The sequence below is a fragment of the Fringilla coelebs genome (genome assembly GCF_963513975.1).
Source record: "Fringilla coelebs genome assembly, chromosome: 6".
Taxonomy (NCBI): Eukaryota; Metazoa; Chordata; class Aves; order Passeriformes; family Fringillidae; genus Fringilla; species Fringilla coelebs.
The window spans coordinates 17796721-17818612 of NC_140034.1; the positions used below are offsets into that span (position 1 = coordinate 17796721).

The following is a 21892-nucleotide window of genomic DNA, read 5'->3' on the forward strand; positions in this document are numbered from 1 at the left end:
TATAATCACCCCATCAATGCTTTGTTCTCAACTATTAGTTCTTAATTCTGCAAGTTTCTAAATGCCCTTCTCCCTCACTGAAATCCAGAATAAATTCCCTCCTGGGTAGAGAGGAACATGCATTTCTGTGATTTTGTACCAATTCTGTGGAGTCTCTCAAAATGTTAAGACTATCAACCCAGATTTTCACGGCAATAAGAATGTAATTTAACTTACATACACAAATGAGTCAAACCATACAAACTGAATTTATTTAACTCATACAGTACAAGAAATATAAGAACTTTTGCTTTACATACGTATTTAAAATTCTTTTTAAGTATTTTAATTTTAAAACCTAACATTCAGTTAGAAAGTATACTATCAAAAGCCAACTTGAAAACCAGTTAGGAAGTATTTTTAGTCTGTTTCTTCACAGACTGTCACATGGGAATGTTTAAAACTAAGCTTTTTTCGGCATAAAAGTCAGAAAGAAACCCCTTTCCTGTAATCACTTGTGTACATAGCTGCAAAGTTTTCTAGCTGCATTTGAATGTGTTATTTTTTAAGATGATAAGAAATTGAAACTCAATCTTTTCTTGCTACTCAAAGTAACACAAACTTTGCCACAGGAATGCATAAAGTATAGTTCATCTACTTGAGCTGGTGCTCTCAGAATGTGTATGGGACATTTGCTCTGGCTAGCTTCTTACATAATAAAAAATTTGCTCATCAGAGCATAGCAAAGTGCTCCTTTAACTGTTTGATGAGCTGCTGCGTATCAACATGGCCTGGGAATGCTTCTTCAGACTTCTGAGCCGCTGTGTAACTTCTCTGAAGATCTCCAAACTGTAAAAAACACACAAACTGATTTAGAAAATCCGAGCACTGCAGTGTTTGTACTCCTTGCATTCTGTGCAGTACATTTCTGGTGCTCGCAAATTTTAAGCACAGCTGGTCTGAAGAGCGAACAGTCAGAGTAAGGACATTTGGAGGCAGGATTATGTCACACTTACATCAAGGGATGAGAAAGACAGAAATGTCATTTTAATGGATGCTTCAAGACATCAACTTAACATATTCCATTTCACCCAACTTCTTGGAGAACGGACAAGGTACACACCATGCCCAGTGCTTGAAGTATGAAGGAATGAAAATTAGAAGTTTTGCTTTTAAATTCCATAGAAATGCTATTGTATAAACAAGCAATTCACAACCCATCAGGCCTCTGTAAAAAAAACAACTGTGATTTCCTGCTTCCTCACAGAGATTCACAACAACGTTGGAGAACTAAAGGTACTCCTCTGTTGCTTTTAGAAGAAATTGTTCCCTACTTGAGAATTTCATTTTTTTCCTAAATAGGCATAATTTTTTGGAAGAATTAAAAGGAAAGCATCTCAGAAAGTGGGTTCAGCAAAAAAGAATCCAAACATTTGGGAACACATCTAGTAAAAGTGATTACTCCTGAATGGGAAAGGAGGAGCTATGGACAGCCAGGAGGCCTTTTTTGCTTGTGCATCACTCAACACAGAGCTTCAGCGTGCCAAGAATTCTCTGAAGGACAAAAAGCCAAAGTCCTGGCCAGAGAAGTCATGTTTTGTAAACCATGGCCTCACACTGAATTTAAGGATTGCATTACCACACTGCACCAACACCTGGCTGACGTAGCTGGCTGTCTTCTCCCATAACCTGTGAGAGTCCTTTGTGCAAAATCTATGTAACAAGACATTTGCAGACTAGGACTTACTGCCCAAACAGTAAGAAAAAATGCAATTATTCAACACCCTCTTGTGTTTCACAATGGAGAGGATACACTTACAAATTAATGGGTTATTCTCTTAATGTGTGTACTTCAGCATCGGTAGGAGTGGAGCTGCCCACACAACACAGAATCATAACAGAATCATGAAGGTATAGCAAAGAAGCAATATTTTCTTGTGAAGAAACAAGAAAAAAAATTGTACAAGTTTCTCTTATTAACAGGAATGCTTGACACTCTGGATGAAATAGATTATTAACACAAAAAAAATCAGATGTTGTAAATCTGAATAACAGATTTTCCTTTTGAGATCAGTAAGATACTATCAGTAAAGGATATTCTTTCTATAAATACTAGTAAATCATATGATATTATTACAATTTACATTCTGAAAAAGCTTATGACTATAAAGACTGTACATAGGACTGTTCATGTTCCAGGCATTTGGATAATTATAAAGTTACTTCATAGCCACCTGGCCTCATTTTTTCTCAAATGCAAACATTGGAATGGCTACTTTGACAGACTTCTAGGTATTAAAATCAAAATGTAATTTAGCATTTTCTTTGAGTTTATGCACTCTGTATGCTTTTGTCTTATCTATCTGGAATTCTTAGTAATAACAACAACAAAAAAAAAGCTGCCTCACCAAGGCTCAACTTTTAGATTACAAGAACAGGATAATGCATTACCTTCTCTGAGAGTAGAGCAACATTGAAATGGGGCTCATACATGTGAGGTGCTAAAGATGAAGCAGTCTGCAGCAAAGCTCTTGCCTATACAGAGAAATGAAAAAAATAATATAGTGACATCTGGGAGGGAGAGTAACAAGAATCTAATGCAATATTCATAATCCTTAAAAGAAATCATCCTATGTTTACTAAGTCATTACTAAGAAAGCCATTTTCAAAGAGGTTACATCAATAGTGTAGGCATAACAGAATGAAATAACATTGAAATGAATAAAGACTTTTGGTTGAGTCAGGAAAAAAAATTATTGGGACATACTAAATTAAGCAATTCAATTTCAAACCCTGAGGACAATACATCACATAAATTAAATAAAACTCAAAGTATTTAAAGAACACCCCACTGTATTTATTTGTTGTCTCTGACAGCTCTATCTTAAGGATCCCTAAAACCATAAATTTTATCATATAAATGACAGCTTTCACACTCAAACATTTAAATAAAATTAGGGTTTTTTCCCTCACTAGCAAAATAGAGGCATAAAAAGGTAAAACAAACTAATTATCAGAGTCTATAGCTTCATGCTGTAAATCCAATGCAGAATTAAGGTCCACTTGTGAAAGATTTTACAAAAAAAAAATGCAGAACTTAATGGGGAAAATTCCAAAATGTTTAAAAACAAAAGTAACTATAAACTGTGGCAAGCCTGAGCTAGGAACTTATTAAAACTTCCTACATCTGAAAAATCTGAGTACATGCCACAGTACTTATGAGAGAACATTATGAAAAAAAAATCCAAGATAAGCAAAATATCATCCCCTTTTAATTCTTCTGTGCATATTTTTCTTGCCAAAATTATCCCAATTTTCACTTATACATGTGATACAAGAAGAAAACTGAAAATTTTAAGCTAAAAACTAAAGTAGACAGGAAGCTATTCTAATGGAAAGCCTCTGCAGTGCTAGTTATGAGCAACCAGAACTTCCACAATTGAGGGTATGCTCCGCTACGGAATCAAATGTCTAAAAATTTATTGATTATGAAACTGAAACGAAACCCAAAGTTTATCTGTCACTGGAAACATCCAGTTCCAGGTTCACTTCAGTGTTTCCATGGTAATTGCTAGGTTATCTGAATAAAGTTAACTTCTGCCTAAGAAAATCTGCTCTTAAAAAAGGTATTTATAATTTATTTTAGTTCTATGATGTATACATGAATCCATCAAATTAGCTTGTTCTCATGAGGTCTAAAACAAGCCCACAGTAGCTCTGTCCAAAACTGTCCAAAAAAACACATATTCATTTTCTCTGCATGTGTATAAAAATGGTCACATTTATTCCACCCTGCATGTCAATTATATATCTAAGCACAATACACTCAACATATCTCACATTAGGTAAAATGAACCACCAAGCTTATTGATGCAAAGGTGTTTATTAAGAACCTGTTGATTTCTGTCAAAATTCTAATGTGATCTCCTTGCTAAAAAGCACCAACTTTCAAGAGACAATCTGATTGCTCTTTTCTGCCATCCAACAAAAGTATGTTATCTACATTTATAAACTGAATATACAGTCAAAGTTGTCTTTTAAGTGAAGACTTCAAAGTCATGGGGTTTGCTTTTGCTTTGGGTATCAAATTAAAAAAAAACAAAAACAAACAACTGCAAAGTTATTGGAAACCTTGCTTGTCTTTGATGACTCATTTGGATATGCCAAAGAATAAGCAGTTTAATGGGAGATGGCATGACAATGCAGAGCTTACACTGACACGTGTATAATAGTCATCCATGTTCTCTACCTGTAACAGTAAGTTAGACATTTATATGATGCCTCCACCTCAGAGAAATGACATGTAGGTTAAATACAAAATGCCTAAATGAAGCATTCTCCTTAGGCTGGGATTCAGCACTGACCTGTTCAGTGTGACCTTTTCTCATTTCCAGCACAGCCAGGTTGTTGTAAGCTTCTGCGTAGTCATTATTGTTTACTAACGTCAGCTTGAAACACTGGTAAGCCAGATTCAGGTCTCCTATGCCCTAAAAGAAAGACTGTGTTTTCATTTATGAAAAGATTGGAAACTACAGGCATCTGTTTTGGTTTTTGGAGTATCTTTTCACCCATAAATGCTACAATGGAACACAAATTACAATAAAAACATGCTGATCAGAAACATGTGCTTTCTTCCCAGATCCTCTCATTTTTTCCTTATTCTTTCTCTAGACAGAATAATTTCTCTCCAGCAGAAACTTCCATGCTTCAAGTGATATTCACTTCATCGAATTTAACTTTTGGATTATTAAAGTGGCATCTAAAGATTATGCTATCTGCCACTGTCTATAGCAGGGTAAGAAACGCTGAGATGTCTCCAGAGAGGAAGTCATCTTGCTTCTCTGTCTCTACACATATTTAAGTTAAGGAAGATTCACTCCTCAGATGGAGCAGCTGACTAATACTACTGTAGTGTTAAGACTGACACTGACACAGCATCAGGTGAAACATCAAAAGTGACAAATGCTGAAAAATACATCAGTTCCAATTTCAATCTTTAAGGCAGTATAAATTACTGTGTTTATCCTAGCTGCAGTACAAGACACAGTTGTGTGTCTGACTCAAATCATTATCAGCACTTGAAGACAACTCATGTTAGAAAACTCATGTCAAAAACTTTATCCAGCAAATTTATTCTGGGCATGTAGCTAAAGAGAAATCCAACACAACTTCTTGCAGAACATCTGCAAAAATAGGCAAGACTGTAAGAAAATTTGTGTAGAAATTTAACAAAGTTTATCACACAACTACACAATATTTCTATAGCTGCCTTTAAGACAGAGGAAAATACCTTCTCAACTATGACCTGCTTAGTGCTTTAGTATTGGCTACTTGGTGCTGAATGTGTATTTTTATGACAAGAGAATCAGTCTAATTCTCCATGTAAAACAAATAAATAACAGTTCCTAGAAAAATATCTTGAATTCTTTTTTTTTTTTTTTTTTGTCAGATTAGCTTGTTTTGCAGCCAAGGCCTTCAAGGGCTGGTATATGTTGCAATCTTTTTAGAAAGATGGGAAGGTTAAAGACAGTGGGGAGTGAGCATCTTTTAGCAGGAGAAAGACACATTCTGTAAAGTACAGAGTTTTTTCTTTTGCTGCTTCTTTCCCACTGAAGTGCAAATAAACATTCCATCTGTACTGGACTTTATCCTGTACAATATCAGGTTTTGTATTTCCAAGAAGGGAAATTACTCTTTCCTAGGTATTTTTTACATTTTTAATAAATTTTACTTATTCAGAAAGATGCTTAATGCTTTTCATACCACAGCCACATGTCCCAAGTTGTACCACACATCTGCTGTCTCCTCCTCATTTTCAGCCAAAAACAGTGCCCTTTCAAATGAAGATAGTGTCATATCATATTGCTGGGCATAGAAGCAACAGAGGCCCAGATTGTTAAAGAGCTGGCAGTTATAAACACCCATCTGCAGGAGCCGTCTAGATTGAAAGAAAACATTAGAATTAGAATAACAACTGTGCAAAAGTCTGTGTAAATGAGCAACTTCTGTCTTCTTGACTGGGTTACATGGTCTGGCTTTACTGTAAGACAGAGATGTACCAGACTTTGTGTTTCCTCTTTCCAATCCCTTGACATCAATCAAGCTGTAGTTTGTTGCAGTTACTTTATAAAATCCTAAAGACTTCACATTTTTGCTTGCTTCCCATCCTTCAGTACTGCTCTAATTAGTAATAGTATATTTAGATGTGAATGTATATTAATCTTACACATCAAGCATAACTCAGATTTTGATTCACATTGATATTGTTTAATGGGTCTTTTAAAATGGAGATGTATTATAAAACTTCTATTTATTCATATTTATAGGAAAAAACAGGGAAAAAGAGGGCCAGGGAAAAAAAGGGCTGCTGTCTGCAGCATGACTGGGAGTGTCTGAACTTAAAGCACAAAAGAGCTCAAATCCAACAGAAATGTGATCATAGTGCTCTTGCTGACTTAATCTGCTCTAGGGAGGGAGCGTCAGGCTCCTTTGCACTCTGACTGTATTGAAATAAAAATCAAGCAGCAGTGTTAACACTATCTTTTCACTGCTTTCAGTAAAACACGCAGTAGCCCAGCCTGCATTCCAAGTCAGGGATTTTGTGGTCACAACACCTGGTCATTTCAGGTGGAGTAAGGGCTACAGAGGAAGTCCTTGTGCCTTCTGTATGCAATTAAAGTTGAGGGTAAGATCCACTGTTCTCAAACTGCCTCATGCTGTGAAAGAACTTTCCTTGTTTATTGGTTGAATGATAATCCATGTTGATACTTCTACGTACTCCTCATCTAATGATTACAAGTGTGTAGTGATGTACTTATCACTGTATAAAAAGATACAAAAGTTGGTAGACTGATTTTATGGTAATATTTGTCCGAATGCTCATTCATACTCCTATGCCAATCTGCTTATTAATTTTTTTCCTGCTCATTCATACTCCTATGCCAACCTGCTAATTAACTTTTTTACAAAGATCAACCCTTTATATTATCTTCTCACATATTTTGCTCCCCCTCCCTCCCTCCCTCTCCATAAGTACAGATACCTGTAAAAGCGCAGAGCTATCTCGGGTTGGTCTGAATAAAAATGGTTACTGCCAATGCATGCAATGGCTTCCACGTGAGTATTGTCTTGTTTTAACACATCTTTATAGTACTCTGCAGCCGAGGAGATATTGTTCATTTCCTATACAATTGGACAAAAATTCCAATTACTTCTACTGTTTATCACCTATTTTTAATGTGGAACTCATTAAAATGTTAATCTACTGAGTGCTTTATCTATGCCCTGTAGAGTACCCAACTGAGATTAATTTTATATATATATACTCTTAAAGTTCTCTGATGGTACCATTCAACACCACTGTCTGGCATTGTCACAAGCAACACACATATCCATGAGAGGAATGCATATTGATTTATTAGTAATATCTTTACCTGAAATTAACTCTATGCCACAGCTACAAAAAGAAATTTATTTGGTTTTTATTTTTTTAGAAAAAGAGACAGCCTGGAAGTTGAAGAGGGACTACAGATTCTGTGAGAATCTTCCAGAACTTCCTCCACATCAAGAGAGCCAATGTCAGCTGGTTCTGGAATGAACCCACCATTGTCCTCAAGGCTGAGCTTATCAGAGAAGGTAGTTAAAACTCTGTGATAACATATAACATATCTAAAAAGGAAAAGCAAGTTTTTGCACAGATGTAATTGTGGCCAGGAAGAGAGGAGTGAGAATATGTGAGAGGAAAACTCTGCAGACATCAAGGTCAGTGCAGAAGGAGGAGCAGGAGCTGCTCCAGGCACCAGAGCTGAGATTCCCCTGCAGCCCATGGTGAAGACCATGGTGAGGCAGCTGTGCCCCTGAATCCTGAGGTCAGCAGGGGAGCAGAGATCCACCTGCAGCTTGTGGAGAAGTTCCATGCTGGAGCAGGTGACCTTGCTGTGGGCTGTGACCCTGTGGCAAATCCGTGCTGGAGCAGGCTCCTGGCAGGACCTGTGGCCCCATGAGGAGAGGAGCCCACACTGGATCAGGTTCACTGACAGGACTTGTGACCCTTGTGACCTGGGGGACCCGTGCTGAAGCAGCACCACGTGCAATAGACATTTGCCCCTTCTTGCACAATGACACCCAGAACTGTGCAGTCAGTTTCCAGCATGGTAACACAGAACGGACTGACTTCCCCAGACAAGTTCTCAACTATTTTCACTGTTTTTTAAATCAAGTAATTAATTGCTCTGAACACAAATGAGAATATAATTACATATGAAGATCTGTTATGTGCCTTTGAAAACAGGAATTGTGAATTTACCAAAACTTGTACTACCTAGAGTATGACAGTTAAGAGAACTGTATTGTATATAAATATATGCTTGGATGTGTGCTACTTGGAAGATGATTTAGGGTAAACTCACTGCTATAAATGACAGTGCACTGTTTCTCAGGGGTGGAAGGCCCTGAGAACCTATCCCCTAAAAAAAAAAAAAAAAAAAAAAAAGGAAACTCAAATGTTTATACAGGAATCATTTCTACCTGTGTGCTGTAGATACAATGTGCTCCCAACACAACTAAAGAATAAGCCTTTATATAACCTCAACAGTGTATTTAGCTACAAAAAGAAAAAAAATATTGTGATTCAGGGAAATGGTAATAAAGCAGTTCCTTTAAAAATTACATCTTTTTTTAAACTAAAAACACTCTACAACTCTTTGTACTGTCAAAAGTTAGTGACTGAGAAGAAAAGCTCTGATTAAGATGTCTGAGACATATATTCCACCAGTGAGTCTATATAACGAAAGCAGCCCTATGCTGTAGTGCAAATCTTTGCTAATGAAGCTATAATCCTTCACCCAAGCGTCAGTGCAAAACTAGATCCTGTCCAATATATTCTGCTCTTTAATAATTCCTTAAAGGGTTATGCAATGTTATGTATAGTTCTGCAAAATAACATCTATATTAAAAACTATTCAACAATTCAGAAAGAAAAGCCTCCAAAAATTATGCAGCTGTTTTTTTCTTGCTGAAGGACAAAAAGGATTTAATATGAAAATGGATTAAGGCTTAGGGGTTAGATGAGAATGATGAGAACAGGATAGAATGCCAAGCATGAATACAGACACAAAAAAAAAAAAACCCATTGCTTTGTTTTTAACATTTGTTCTGGAATAGCAATTTACCAACTTTCAGTGCAAAAACAATAAGAAATCCACCGTTTGACATGAAAAGACACAATTTCAAAATACAAAATACATGGTTACCATGCTAAGGTGAAACTACTTTTATCCTATTTAATACAACATTTACTTCCTAACTAAGAAACATTCACATGCTAACTGCTCCCAGAGCATTAAGAGACGAATGACAACACATAGTGCTAATAAAAACACAGACAAATAAATTATTTTGCTGTTTAATTTTGCTGGTTGGTCACTTGAGCAGTTTTAGTATGATGAAATACATATAAACTAGCAAGGACAATATCTGGACAACTTGGCTTAATATGGACTTGCTTCTGCATGCCAAGGGCAAATGGGATCTCACTGGCATGATTAATTGCTGAAACAAAAAAGCCTGCAGGGCTCCCCTGACATTACCTTGTTACCTTTGTGCAAAGTTACCTGTTTTGAATTAGTGACGCTGAAAATCAGCACAGTTGGTTTTTGATGACCTTAGTTATATTCAATTATTGCCTCTTTTCTTGCTCAAGAAGCTGCATTTGGCTCCTATAAGGATTGCATACCTCATAGATTCTGGCAATTCCACAAATAAGAGTCACTTCTCCAGGAAATCGCTCTAACCCTTGCTTGAAAAGGTTCAAAGCTGTTACAGGCTGATCCAAGCGCAAATACACCTAAGCAAATAAAAAGTGTATATAGATGTCAAATGTCGGACTTTTATACATGTTCTGCTGTTTAACAAGGGAGATAAATAAAGGGGATGACACCTCCATTTACACAGGAAACCATTAGTTGAGATGATGAATAATACAGGGAAAATAATGGAGTGAATACTGCATAAATCTGTGTAATGAAGATAAAATATGCTACTTACAATAATTAAATTTACCTATACATGGTTAATTTGAATACTACTAATTAAAAATATCTTGTTATTTATTATCATGTATAATATAGTTTGACACTGAGGTGAAGGCATCATGTTGAATTAAAAAAAAAATCACCCTGTTTAATGTATTTTCAAAAACTTGTGTTTAGGCTTGAAAGAACAGGATCTTCAGGTTGATAATGCTGGAATATCAAAATGTTTTACTTAGTCGAATAAGACTGCACTGCACAGAGCAGTGACACTTTCAAGTTTCCTTACTGCTCAACCAACCTCCCTGTCACAAACAATAAAATCCTATGGAAAGAGGGCAGTATGGCCTCCGTGAGTTTGGCTTCTGTGTTGATTGTGAAAATGTGCAATGTGGATAATTTTGTGAGAACTGGACATTCAGTTGCAACTGGACATGTCCAGCGTTGACAGGGACCACCTCAGTAGCTGTCTGAGAGTACAACTGTAAAGCCTGCCTGCTGTGGGGTATGGTAAACACAGCTACAGCAAAGGGAAAAACCCTGCACACATGCTTTGGGAAATTGCTAGATGGAAATCCATCTAGCATTCTAGATGGCTAGAATGATTTATCTATCTCCCACTGAGTGGAAAAGGATTTTGTTGGAGAAACAGTATATTAATCAGCACTAATATTTGATACTACTAAAGAAGAGAAAGAATCTGTGACTGCTATCCTGATACAACCTTTTTGTGATGAAACATAAAACAAATATCAGTGTTACCTGAACACCTGAGAAACCTCCAGTTTGTACTTTTGCCCTTAAACTTCATGGACTTCTGACTGCCAACAATTACAACTGTACAATTGTTTTTTTGCAATCTCATAGATATATACTGCTGTAGACATTTGCAAAGAACTCTTTCCTCAATGACATTCTTAATTATCAAAGAGCTGACAACTGTGACTGTCTTCCAAGAATGGGACTGCCATTCCAAGTTGGTCATTGGCAAAATGTTAAATACAGGCATTTTTTACACTTGTTCTGCTAACGTCACTCACATTTCCTGTATTAAGCTAGAAAATTAGTGTCTTCTTCTGAAAACCTATAAAAGAGCAAGGGTTTTGGAGGGCATGGTACTTAGTAGATTAGAACTGCACTAATTACATCATTAACCACAAATGATGTATCAAATTTTAAAAATGGACAGTGAAACTCCGCTAGATCTGCCCCTTTTTTATATTTTTATCATTATGAAGTATGTTTTCTGAGCACTAATGACTTAAATCCCCTCTATTGCTTTATCTAGAGGCTGACTCCAAAGATGCACTCACTTCAGATGCTAAAACCACACAGCCACGGTACTCTACTGTGTAATTCCCATATCCAGTGTGATATCACACTATCCAACATCTCTGTAGATAGTAGAGCTGCTCTCTAGATAAGTGGCAAAAGAAATTTAAAACCATCTATTCACAGTTGCTCTGGGGAGACCTGCTCTTCAGAAGTACTACAGCTAATTATGGTCTATATGCTAAAAGCAGAATAGCTCCATTCTCTTTTTGGACTCTTGCTTATCTCTTGTAAAAATATCCCATTTCTAGCTCTTCTAGGTCATGAAATACTTTGTAACTTCACAGCAGGTCCTGACTGCTTTAAAGATTCTTACTTTTTTTTTTCTTATTTTTGTCTTTTATATTTTTGTAAACTACATTTCAAAGCAGAGATCACTTTCAAAAAAAATTAAAAACCCAGATAGCTGTTGCAATAATGAATATAAACAAAATTAACTAGTATCATAGTATCAGTACATTTCCACAGAACTTTGTGCAATCTTATTATTTTTTTAATGGCTGCTTAACTCAAGCCTGATTTTTTCCGTTCTGTTAATTTGAGTCATATCTCTGTGCCTTACTCTATTGCCTGTCACTGACAGTCACTAAATTATGCTGTGCAATGTTTTATACTTGAGCAAGCTGGTCTATAGCGTGGGAGGTGGAAGTTCAAATGCAGCTCCTGCCTGAGCTAGTACTGATGTAGGGGGATGCAAATCCCCTGTAATGAATCACTGTTTGTTAATCCAATTACTCTGCCAATTGAATAATTCCGTGTAGTTCATGGAGCAAGTCCAGAGAAGGGCCAGCAAGATGATTAGAGGGATGGAACACCTCTCCTGGGAGAAAAGGCTGAGAGAGTTCAGTCAGCCTGGAGAACACAAGGATGTGGGGTCATCTAATTGCAGCCTTCCAAGTACTTGACAGGACCCTACAAGAAAGCTGAAGAGGGACTTTTTACAGGGACATGTAGTGACAGGACAAGGGGAATGGCTTTGACCTGAAAGTTTGTATGTTTATATCACATACTAAGAAGACATTCTTCACTATAAGGACAGTGAGGCTTTGGAACAGGTTGCCCAGAGAAGCTATGGATGCCCCATCCATGACAGTGTTCAAGGCCAGGTTGGATGGGGCTCTGAGCAACCTGGTCTAGTGGAAGGCACCCCTGTCCATGGGGGACGGAGGGGGGTATTGGAACTGGATGATCTTTGGCATCCCTTCCAACCCAAACTATTTTGTGATCCTATGTATTTTGTAGAATGACTTGTGATAGAGACAGGAAAATTAATAAGCTTCAATGACCTTCAAACACAGTGCTGAAGAAATGTCTCTAGATAGCAATGATGATCATTTAAATACAAAACATAAATTGATCAGGAAATGTAAAGCACATATGGAGATCTGAATTATCCACTAGCAGTGATGACTTTTGGACAGGCCTGCAACACCCAGCTTAAGGGGAACTGATAAAGAGCAACTGGTTTCAACTCCTTCTAGGACACGATGGAGAAAAATGCCATTTTAGTTTCTCACAGGCCACCTTTTCTTGTCTTAGAAAACATTTCTAATCAAATGTGTACCCTGATAAACAAGTAGTTCTGAGACTCAGCTGTGCCACTTGTTCTTTCAAAGCTTTTAATGCCTTTATTTTGACAGAACATTCCCTGTTTCAAGGTCTCTGATTGCTTCCTTTAAGCTCACTTTGTTTTGATTTTGCTTGTGAAACTAGGATTTTGAGCTTTGCTCTTTATTTACAGATTTATTGCATTTGTTTCCTAGGAAACCATATATCGCCACATTGTTCTTCATACTGGAACTCCAATAATTTTTTTAGCTACATAATCCTCATTGGAATTTAGAACAAAGAATCCAGTAACATAGAACATTTTTTAAAATCTTGTTTGTGAAATCTGGGAACTCTAAAATAATTTTGTAAACTATTGACTTCCACTGCAACTGTTAGCATGTATTGCCTCAGGCATGAAGACCACACACTTTAAAACACAATGATGTATCTATGACTTACTTTTGCCAAGTACAAGAATGTATCAACCATGTCCTGCTGTTTAAGGGCTGACTTAAATTGCTTTTCAGCTTCACGATATAATCCCAACCTAAAAAGACAACAGATACATATAGAAGGTACTTGTTTACTGGGGTTTTTTTTAGAATTTTTTATAAGCTTATTAAGCAATGAAGCAGTTCAAACTAAACCAAACATAAACTGCCTGAAAGCACACTTTATGACCACATATTTGTGCACTCGTTAACAAAAAACACGTCGTTATTTAAAAATAACAAAACTATTAAAAAGACAAATCCATGAAATTTGGCCCCCTCTTATACATGCAGCCTTCTGGAATGGCTGAACAGTGAATAATGACGTACTTGTATTCACAGGAATTCCTCCTGCTCTCAAAACAGACAGTAGAAAATGAGCACTTATTGTCTCAACTCTACCCAAACTGTTTCAGACCAGAATTTCCTCACCCATGGCAAAGATCACACAGATAATTTCCACTGTGAATGAACATCACAGGAGTCTATTTCATCTCTAAGGCATTTATTTTGCAAAATTACAGTCAAATGTTTTGCACTAATCTATAAAAGCTACATAACTACAAATTAAGAGGACTGTGCAATCTTAACAACAGAAAACGGCACACTTTATCACATATAAATTGCTTTTTGTTTCCTTCAGCCGAAGAGCACACACTTGATGAAGAAATACAAAACACAAACAGAATAGGCCAGCTAAAACAAAGAAGCACAGCCAATGGGGAGATAAGGTAGTTTGGGATCCATGTACCTGCCTGGATGCATTAGTCTCTATAACATGATTCATAAAAATCCCAAAAGTAATGAACGACCTCTAAGCTCATGTATTGGGTTTGCATGAGAAGGTTTTGGTAGCTGGGGGATTCAGGAATGGCTTCTGAGAAGCTGACATGTCTCTGATGTGCAACAGAGCCAATACCAGACAGCTCCAAGAGGGAATCATGGCTGGCCAAGGCTGAGCCCACCCATGATAGTGGTGTTGCTTCCATAATCAGCATAGGATAATGTAACATGCAGGGAGAATACATTTAAGAAGGAGGAAAAAATAGTACAATGGCAGGCAGAGAAAGGAGTCAGAATTTGTGTGGGAAGAGCACTACATACACCAAGGTCAGTGCAGAAGGAGCACTGCAGCCCTTGGTGAAGGCCATGGTGAGGCAGCTGTGCCCCTGCCCTGCAGCTCATGGAGGGCTAAGAGGACACAGAGATCCACCTGCAGCCTGTGAAGGAACCCATGCTGGAGCAGGTGGATGCCCAAAGGGGGCTGTGATCCCACAGGATACCCATGCTGGAACATACTCCTGGCAAGACCTGTGGCCCCGTGGAGAGATAAGCTCACACTGAAGAAGGTCTAGCAGGACTTGTGACCCTGGGGAGGACTCATGCTGGAGAAGGGAAGAGTGTGAGGAGTCCTTCCCCCAAGGAGGAAGGAGCAGCAGAGACAAACTGACTGCAACCTTCATTCCCTGTCCCCCTGTGTTGCTGGGAAGGGAGGAAGTAGAGAAAACAGAGAGTGGAGTTGAGCCCAGGAAGAAGGAAAGGGCGAGTAGTTGTTTTAAGAATTGCTAATATTTCTCATTATCCTGCTCTGATTTGATGCTTGTGTATAGGGTGCCAGCCTCAGGCCTCAGCATATTTTTACTGGTACTTCTTGGGCAATGTAATTCTGGCAGAAAGTGTCGAACATGAATATTTTATTCTGTATTATTTCATCAATCTGAAGCCCTCATTGACAGATAATTTCTCAAACTAATACTGTAATATTTATTTTATGTGGTCTGTTTTAACAGTAAAAGTTCTTGGCATTTGTTGACTGACTTTTCAAACAATTACTTTAAAATCCATTACCAAAGGCAAAATTGCAACTAATTCAGTTACTCACTATGGATGCCTTTATCTCAAGCAGGGGTCTCCTTGTACATTAAAGGAGATTTAACTGTAAGCACAGCACTCTCCAACAACACGCTTTCTGAGCTATTTCTCAGTGTTCAGCATTGCCCAACTCACTCAGCAGTACAGGTCCTGCACTCACAATCACTCACCACAGAGGAAATGAACAATGGCTTACCTATAGTAGCACTTTCCAATTTGGACCTTCCACCACCAGTCCTTGAACTGTGCGTACTCAGTGGCAAGGGCTGCCAAATCTAGAGCCTTCCAAAATAAACACATCATCTTAAAATTAATGTTTACACAAAGAAAACACAGTAAAGATGTTTGTAAAGAGAAAATGTTCAGCAAAAGTCCAGTTAACTTGAGGTGGAGGCACTGCTTTTTGTTTATTACTTTTACAGTTCAGTGCATAAAATAGCTGAAAACATTATTTGTCCCTATAAAAATAAGCAATCCAAACGGTTTCTTCTAAATCAAAGATAAAACAGAAAATTAATTTGATCAGACTCCTCCAGTGCCACTTCAGAATACACTATTTGTTTAGGCACAAACACTTTTTCCAAGCTTCCCATCCTTTTTCAATAAAAGTTGTTAAAACCAAGTAAAGATAAAGCAAAGAAATAAAAGAAGAAATAAGTGAGTTTGAAATACTGCAGAAATTTTCATCTCATTGCTAATATCAGATTGCCATCACTTCTGGAAACTCTCAGACATGTACAATAAGAAATATTTCTTCCTTTAAAAAGTCTGTAATGTAAACAATTATTTTATTACAGGAAAAACAGAGAAATAGCCTAAGAAATAGATATCTGTTGAAGATGGTGGAGGTCTAAAATCTCTTTTGTCTGGTATACTGGAAAAGCAGGTAAGCTAATCAATGTTCTCTGATCAGCCACCACAGCCAGAATCTATGGCCTTTCATGTTTTAGTTACGATTTCAACACCTCTGGTACAACAAATATATGGCTTTTGTGTACTACAACCAACCATAGAAACACTTGTGTTTCTTTTTTCTTTTAAATTTCATTTTATCCCAGAACATATCAAAGCCATGTTATGTTTGTTATATTTTCAGGATATCATCAGAAGGGTAAAAAGTTTTAGCACAGTGCTTTTATAACAAAGAATCAACCTTTCTTGCCTGCTTTTTTTGGTAAACATTTTGCAGACCACAGAAATCAGGAACAAGTTATCTATTAGGAACAATATGTAAAAGTTCTGTGCACCAGTCACTCAGTAGCAGAGAAACTAGTAATTCCAGGAAAAATGAATCTGAATATTGAAATGCTTTAAGAGCCCAATTTAGTGACATCTACGCCTACGCTGGGTTCCTGTTCTTTCTGCTAGCAAAATGAGTCTGCAAGCAGTCAATGGGTTTAGATCTGACATAATGAAGAAAAGTCAGTGGAGATATGACAATTTAGACAAGTTGCTCTCCTTTGGCTTTGTGAGAATGAAAGAATAATTTGTTTTCTGTAGCAATTCAAGATAAGTAGTTGCATCAGTGCTGTCTCTAAGATAAAGAGACCACTGTCATCATTCCCTGCCTCCGTGACAGGAGAGAGAAAACTCAGGTAAGCCTACAACTCTGAATTCATTGTTTCTTCAAGTTAGGTGGAATCCTTGAAGGCCTTAGATGGCAGCTCTTATCTTGGTTGCCTTTTGTTTCTCAATGTCTTTGCAAATTGCCCAGGAGGGCCTTTGGATGCCACAACTATAATGGGGAATAAGCTTGCTTCAAGACAGAAATGGTCTGGGTACCGTTCCAGACAGATTAGTCATTTCATGGGAAGGTACATAAGCTGTTTTGTCCCAGTACTGGAAAATCTGCAAAAGTAATTGATGTTAAAACATTGGTTACTTCTGTTGCATTTACAGATGTATAAACAATGTGGGCAACTGTCAAATACCACACTTGCTTCTAATGCAGCAGGAGCAGCCACTTAGAAGAGTAAGGATCGTACTGCCAATACCATGCTCCAAAGAGCTTCCTTCAGAGTTCTCTGATGGCAAAGGCTCAAGAAGGAGGACTGAGTTTCAGAAAATGATCCCTTCTGCAGATACACATTCAGGTTTCTTTCTGGTACTCTAATTGCTCCTGATAACTATTTTATGCAAGGCTAACAATTTTGGCTGTGATTGGAAAATGGGAACTAAGACTGCTTTCGGCTTAGTAGACAGTAACATCACCAGGTTATTTGTCGGTGCAGATCCTGGAGTCTTCTACTAGCATCAAGAAACATAGCATGACTTCATTTTGAAGTTAGCTTATGAAATTTAATCCTGTTTTTATATTTTCCAATTAATGAAAAAGGAAAGGAATAGGAAGATTCTGTTTCTGATACTTGACAAGCGATTACAATAACTTCAATCAAAAAATCCTACCAAAGTTACAAATACTTCTTAGAAGTGCTTCCCTGAGAAGGCTTCGTGCATACGAATAGTTAAAAACTTTTGCTGGTGTTACAAAAAAAATCTTATGACAATGTGGCCCTGGAAATATCAGTAAATAGACTAAAATAGTCTTTTAAAAGCAAAACCTTTCAACTTACCATGTCAATATGAACTGCTAGCATGTTTAAATTTCATTTTGCTGCAAACTGAGTTTTTAATTGTACAGTTTGACTACAGATCAATGTTCAGTCTGCACAACCTGTTAATTTAAAATCAGTCTGTAAGAGCAGTAGTGATATGCCTGTCCTGCACTCCTGTATTTTGCTGGACATTGGTGTAGTATTATTAATAACTGAAAGGGAAAAAAAGGATGGATTTGGAATTGGCAAATATTAATATGTCCTTTTAAGGATTTTTGATTGCAATATGTATTTCAGTTCAAAACCTACACTGCTTGTCCTGAAAGTTTTAATAAACTTTAGGATATAATTCATCATCTGGACATACTGATGAGCTGAAGTTGTGACTGTCTAGAGCACTTAGCATACTCAAGAATACAGAGCCCATTTCAACAACAGTCTTAACCCTGAGAAGCTTTTCAGAAAAAATTTATTTTACTCCCAGTTCTTGTGTTTGTGAAAATAAAAATGTTAAAAACCCCTGATACTTGGTGGATTTTTTGTTTCTTTTTAAAAAAGGTTTTTTTTAAAGAATGAAAATTCGTGTAGATTCTTTAGTTGTATTTAGCATGATTCTGAGTTTCTTTTTTTTACCATTACTTTCCTTAGCTAAACTGTATTATAACTAAGACTTCCAAATTATCTACCAGCTGTAATGTAGTATAAAACAGCCTGTAGGCTTGTGGCAATTTACTATTATATTGCAAAATTAAATTGGTAAATGTACAGTTGTTTGAAACAGTAATTTCATACTGAGTATTGTATGCACCTAGAAATTAGATAGATGGAAACAATAGTGAGCATCTGCTGCTTCTTTCATGTGCTGTTGAATGGCAGTAATTTTCCCAGCAACAATTATTGACTAAAGTCCTATTTGTAGACAAATCAACACCAGATAGTCCATAAAATAGCTGAGGAAATGACATTAGCCATAGTCAATGTAGCACAATTTATTTTGTTGAGTGTAGTCTGGATTTCTGTATTTTGTAGATCTAACATAATTCCATTTAAAATAAATTTCTATCAGAGAGTATAAATACAAAGTATTGAGAAGAACTAAGGAAAAATGAGAAGTTGTGACTTCTGGCCACAAGTATATAGTGTACAATCTTTGTGCTTCCTCAGGACAAAGTGTTTTGTCATCATTATCCACCTGTGAAAAATGACAAAATACAATGTCATGGTCTACTGAAAAAAGTAGCAGCTGAACTATTTCTGGACAAGTCTTTGAAACTGCCCAGCTCTTACAGCATTTAGCCCATAAAATGGCTTTTAGAAATAGCTGAAGGAGTACAGAAAGTCAGTTATTAAGTACATGTGTTCAAAAGGAAACAAGTCAAGAACAATAATGGATACAGAAATAGTATTTTCTTCAGACAAGTGTTTAATTTTTCATTACATAAGACAAAAGACTTTTGAATATATTTTCAAGTGCTGAAAAGCTCACTGCTTCTCTGTTCTTCTTGCATCCCCATGTTTCTGATAATTGATAGATTACAGATATATTTAGTTTTAATTTGAACCAATTTCCTCGCACTGTTTATCCAGTTGAATGTACACTGATTATTGGCATTTCTCAACAGAAATTGCTGAGTCTTTTTTTTTCTTTCTATATACTGGTTGAATATGAAACAGAAGATAAATAATAAAACTGTCTTTGTTTCTCAAATAATGCAAATGAGAACAGTACAGACTGTTCCAGTTCAGCACAGTGATAAGGAAAGCATATTGTCACTACTGCTTTGTGTTTTATTTTCAAAACTGCAGGAAGTAGTATCCATGCAGAAAGCCCAAAGAAAAGACTTTTCAAACTTAAGTCAATTTCTCAGGCTTCCAAGCCTTTCGAGTGCTTTCATCTTATCTCAGGGAGAAAAGTGTTGCGTTTTAAGAATGTCCATTACTACACAGCAGCAGGAAATACAAAGATGTGAGAGATGTCAGTGAATGTTCTAACAAGTGATCTAGCAAGAGCCAGATAAACTTTAAAAAGTTAACATATGTGCTGTTTCTCTGATGAACCCTGAGTGACCAAATAATTTTCAGGGAGATGTAAGATCCTGAATTTGTGAAATGCCATCGCTAGGAGAAGTGAATAAACAGTGATGCAGCCACATTTTAGCAGACATTAAAGTGTTTCTTTTTTTTTTTAAAGAAAAATTAATGCAGATGAGTTTCAAAAGGAAGGGAGAACAGTTTGGAGAATAGAGTTATATTGCAAATGGTGTAGAAAGCCCATAAGAAAAGAGTCAGTGAAAGGAAATGAAAGAAAGAAAATTGAACAGCTAAAAAATATCTCTTCAGAGATATACATTACATTATAAAGACACCTCATTCTGTGATGTGTGAATTCAATTCCCAACAATAGCTCAATAGTTTCTTCCAATAAGATGCAATCATTAACCAAACACTGATCTCTCTTTCATTACACAGTAATGGTGGCCATTAAGCTGACACCTCTTTGCTTGCAAGTATTCATTCAAATGGCTCAGCTGGGTAAAAAAATATAGACAGAACTCTTCCTGCAAGACAGTGATTTGGGATTCTCAGCAAGGATTTCAAAATACATGCAGTACAGTGCAGAAACATCTTCCAAATTTTTCTGCAGTTCTTGAAAAAATTACTTGCATTATATGAATCTATGTGTAGCCCACAGATGCTGCATGTCCTTAAAGTGCAGACACATGTAGCATCATATCAAGTGTCCCTTTTATTTTTAGTGAACTGGATTTTCAGCCACAAACAAAAATTCTTTGTTACTAGTGGGCTAAAACCCAGGTACCTCCTTCATATTCAGTACGGGATTATGTAAGTGTTAATTTCCATTTCTCCCTGACATTTCTGACACTTGCACTTACTGTTTCAATGATATTTTGGATTAATAGTGCATTACAATTCAATCCTCTTGAAAGAATGCTATGCAATAAATTGACGGGGTACAACTTTAATCATTTGATACTAGATTAAAAAGCTTCATATAGCAGTACATTTGGAAATTATAAGGAGCTACATCAACAACAGCAAAATATTTTTGGTGTGTGTTATTAACTGGAGAGTTTAACTCCGGATCTAACTGCACACCAGCTAGCAGTGTTGCAGAAAGTTCAATAGCTATTTAGTCAACTATGCATTATTGACATAAACTTCTTTCAAAAAAACTTGAGCATTTTGATTCCATTTCAACTGGGTGCACATATCTAAGATAGCAACGAAATATATGGACACTTTATTAATTCCATAAAGAGATCCTTTCCCTGGGTAAACTGCCAAAAAACCTCTGCAACATTATCTCTTTCTGAAAGCTTAAACAATATGGACCCAAACTTGATCTTTCCTATTCAGTGCAGGAACATAAGAACCACAGAAGAAAAACTCTGGATAGGTTAAGAGGGAAACCATAATTAGGAAGATATTTGAAGAAAAAATGTTACAGACAATCGTATTGACAATGTAATCTTTCTCTTGATATCACAAAACACCTCATCATTATAGATTTACATTTCTAGAAAAAATATCCAAAATCCTATTGATATTTTATTTTTATGTAGTTTCACCAAATACATTTTCTTTTTATTCACCCAAATGCATAAGCAGTCATCTCAGGATGATGTCAAGTCATGTTCAACAATACCTGTTTTGTCAGGTATTTTCACCTTCCTCTGTTAATGGACAGTCTTTTTGTAACTTATACTCAAGCCTCAGGACTCTAAACTTTCTAGGCAGCTCAGCTACCACTCAGGCTCCAATAAATTCCATTAACACGAATTCATCAGATTCAGAGACCTTGTCATATTGATCGCTGAGGGACCCAGTTTTAAGAATTAGAATGTTTCACTTCTCAAAAAAGATACCAATCCATATCTTGGTATTTGCTAATTATCATTCCTGACTATCACCCCCATAAGAAAGGATTTCTCCCTCTTAAACAATTATTAATGCTTTACTTCTGTACTTGTGATGTTCTACCTGAACCCTTAGTTTAGCAGAATTCTGACAGAAATAACTGAATAATACATAATAAAATCTGAAAAGGAACATATGAGTTACT

At 36.6% G+C, this 21892-nt stretch overlaps 1 protein-coding gene across 1 annotated transcript in view; it reads right to left on the bottom strand.

Annotated features, from left to right (window-relative positions):
* Nucleotides 1-410: 410 nt before the first annotated feature.
* TTC8 (tetratricopeptide repeat domain 8) overlaps nt 411-21892 on the bottom strand; it is a 40406-nt gene continuing 18924 nt past the window's right edge. Inside the window, exons 8-15 of the mRNA XM_084208058.1 lie at nt 15450-15535; nt 13350-13437; nt 9713-9823; nt 7022-7161; nt 5743-5917; nt 4344-4466; nt 2431-2514; nt 411-828 (exon numbers count right to left, since the gene is read on the bottom strand). Of these exons, the coding sequence (XP_084064184.1) occupies nt 712-828; nt 2431-2514; nt 4344-4466; nt 5743-5917; nt 7022-7161; nt 9713-9823; nt 13350-13437; nt 15450-15535 (924 nt within the window). The 3' untranslated portion in view covers nt 411-711. The remainder of the gene's footprint in view (nt 829-2430; nt 2515-4343; nt 4467-5742; nt 5918-7021; nt 7162-9712; nt 9824-13349; nt 13438-15449; nt 15536-21892) is intronic.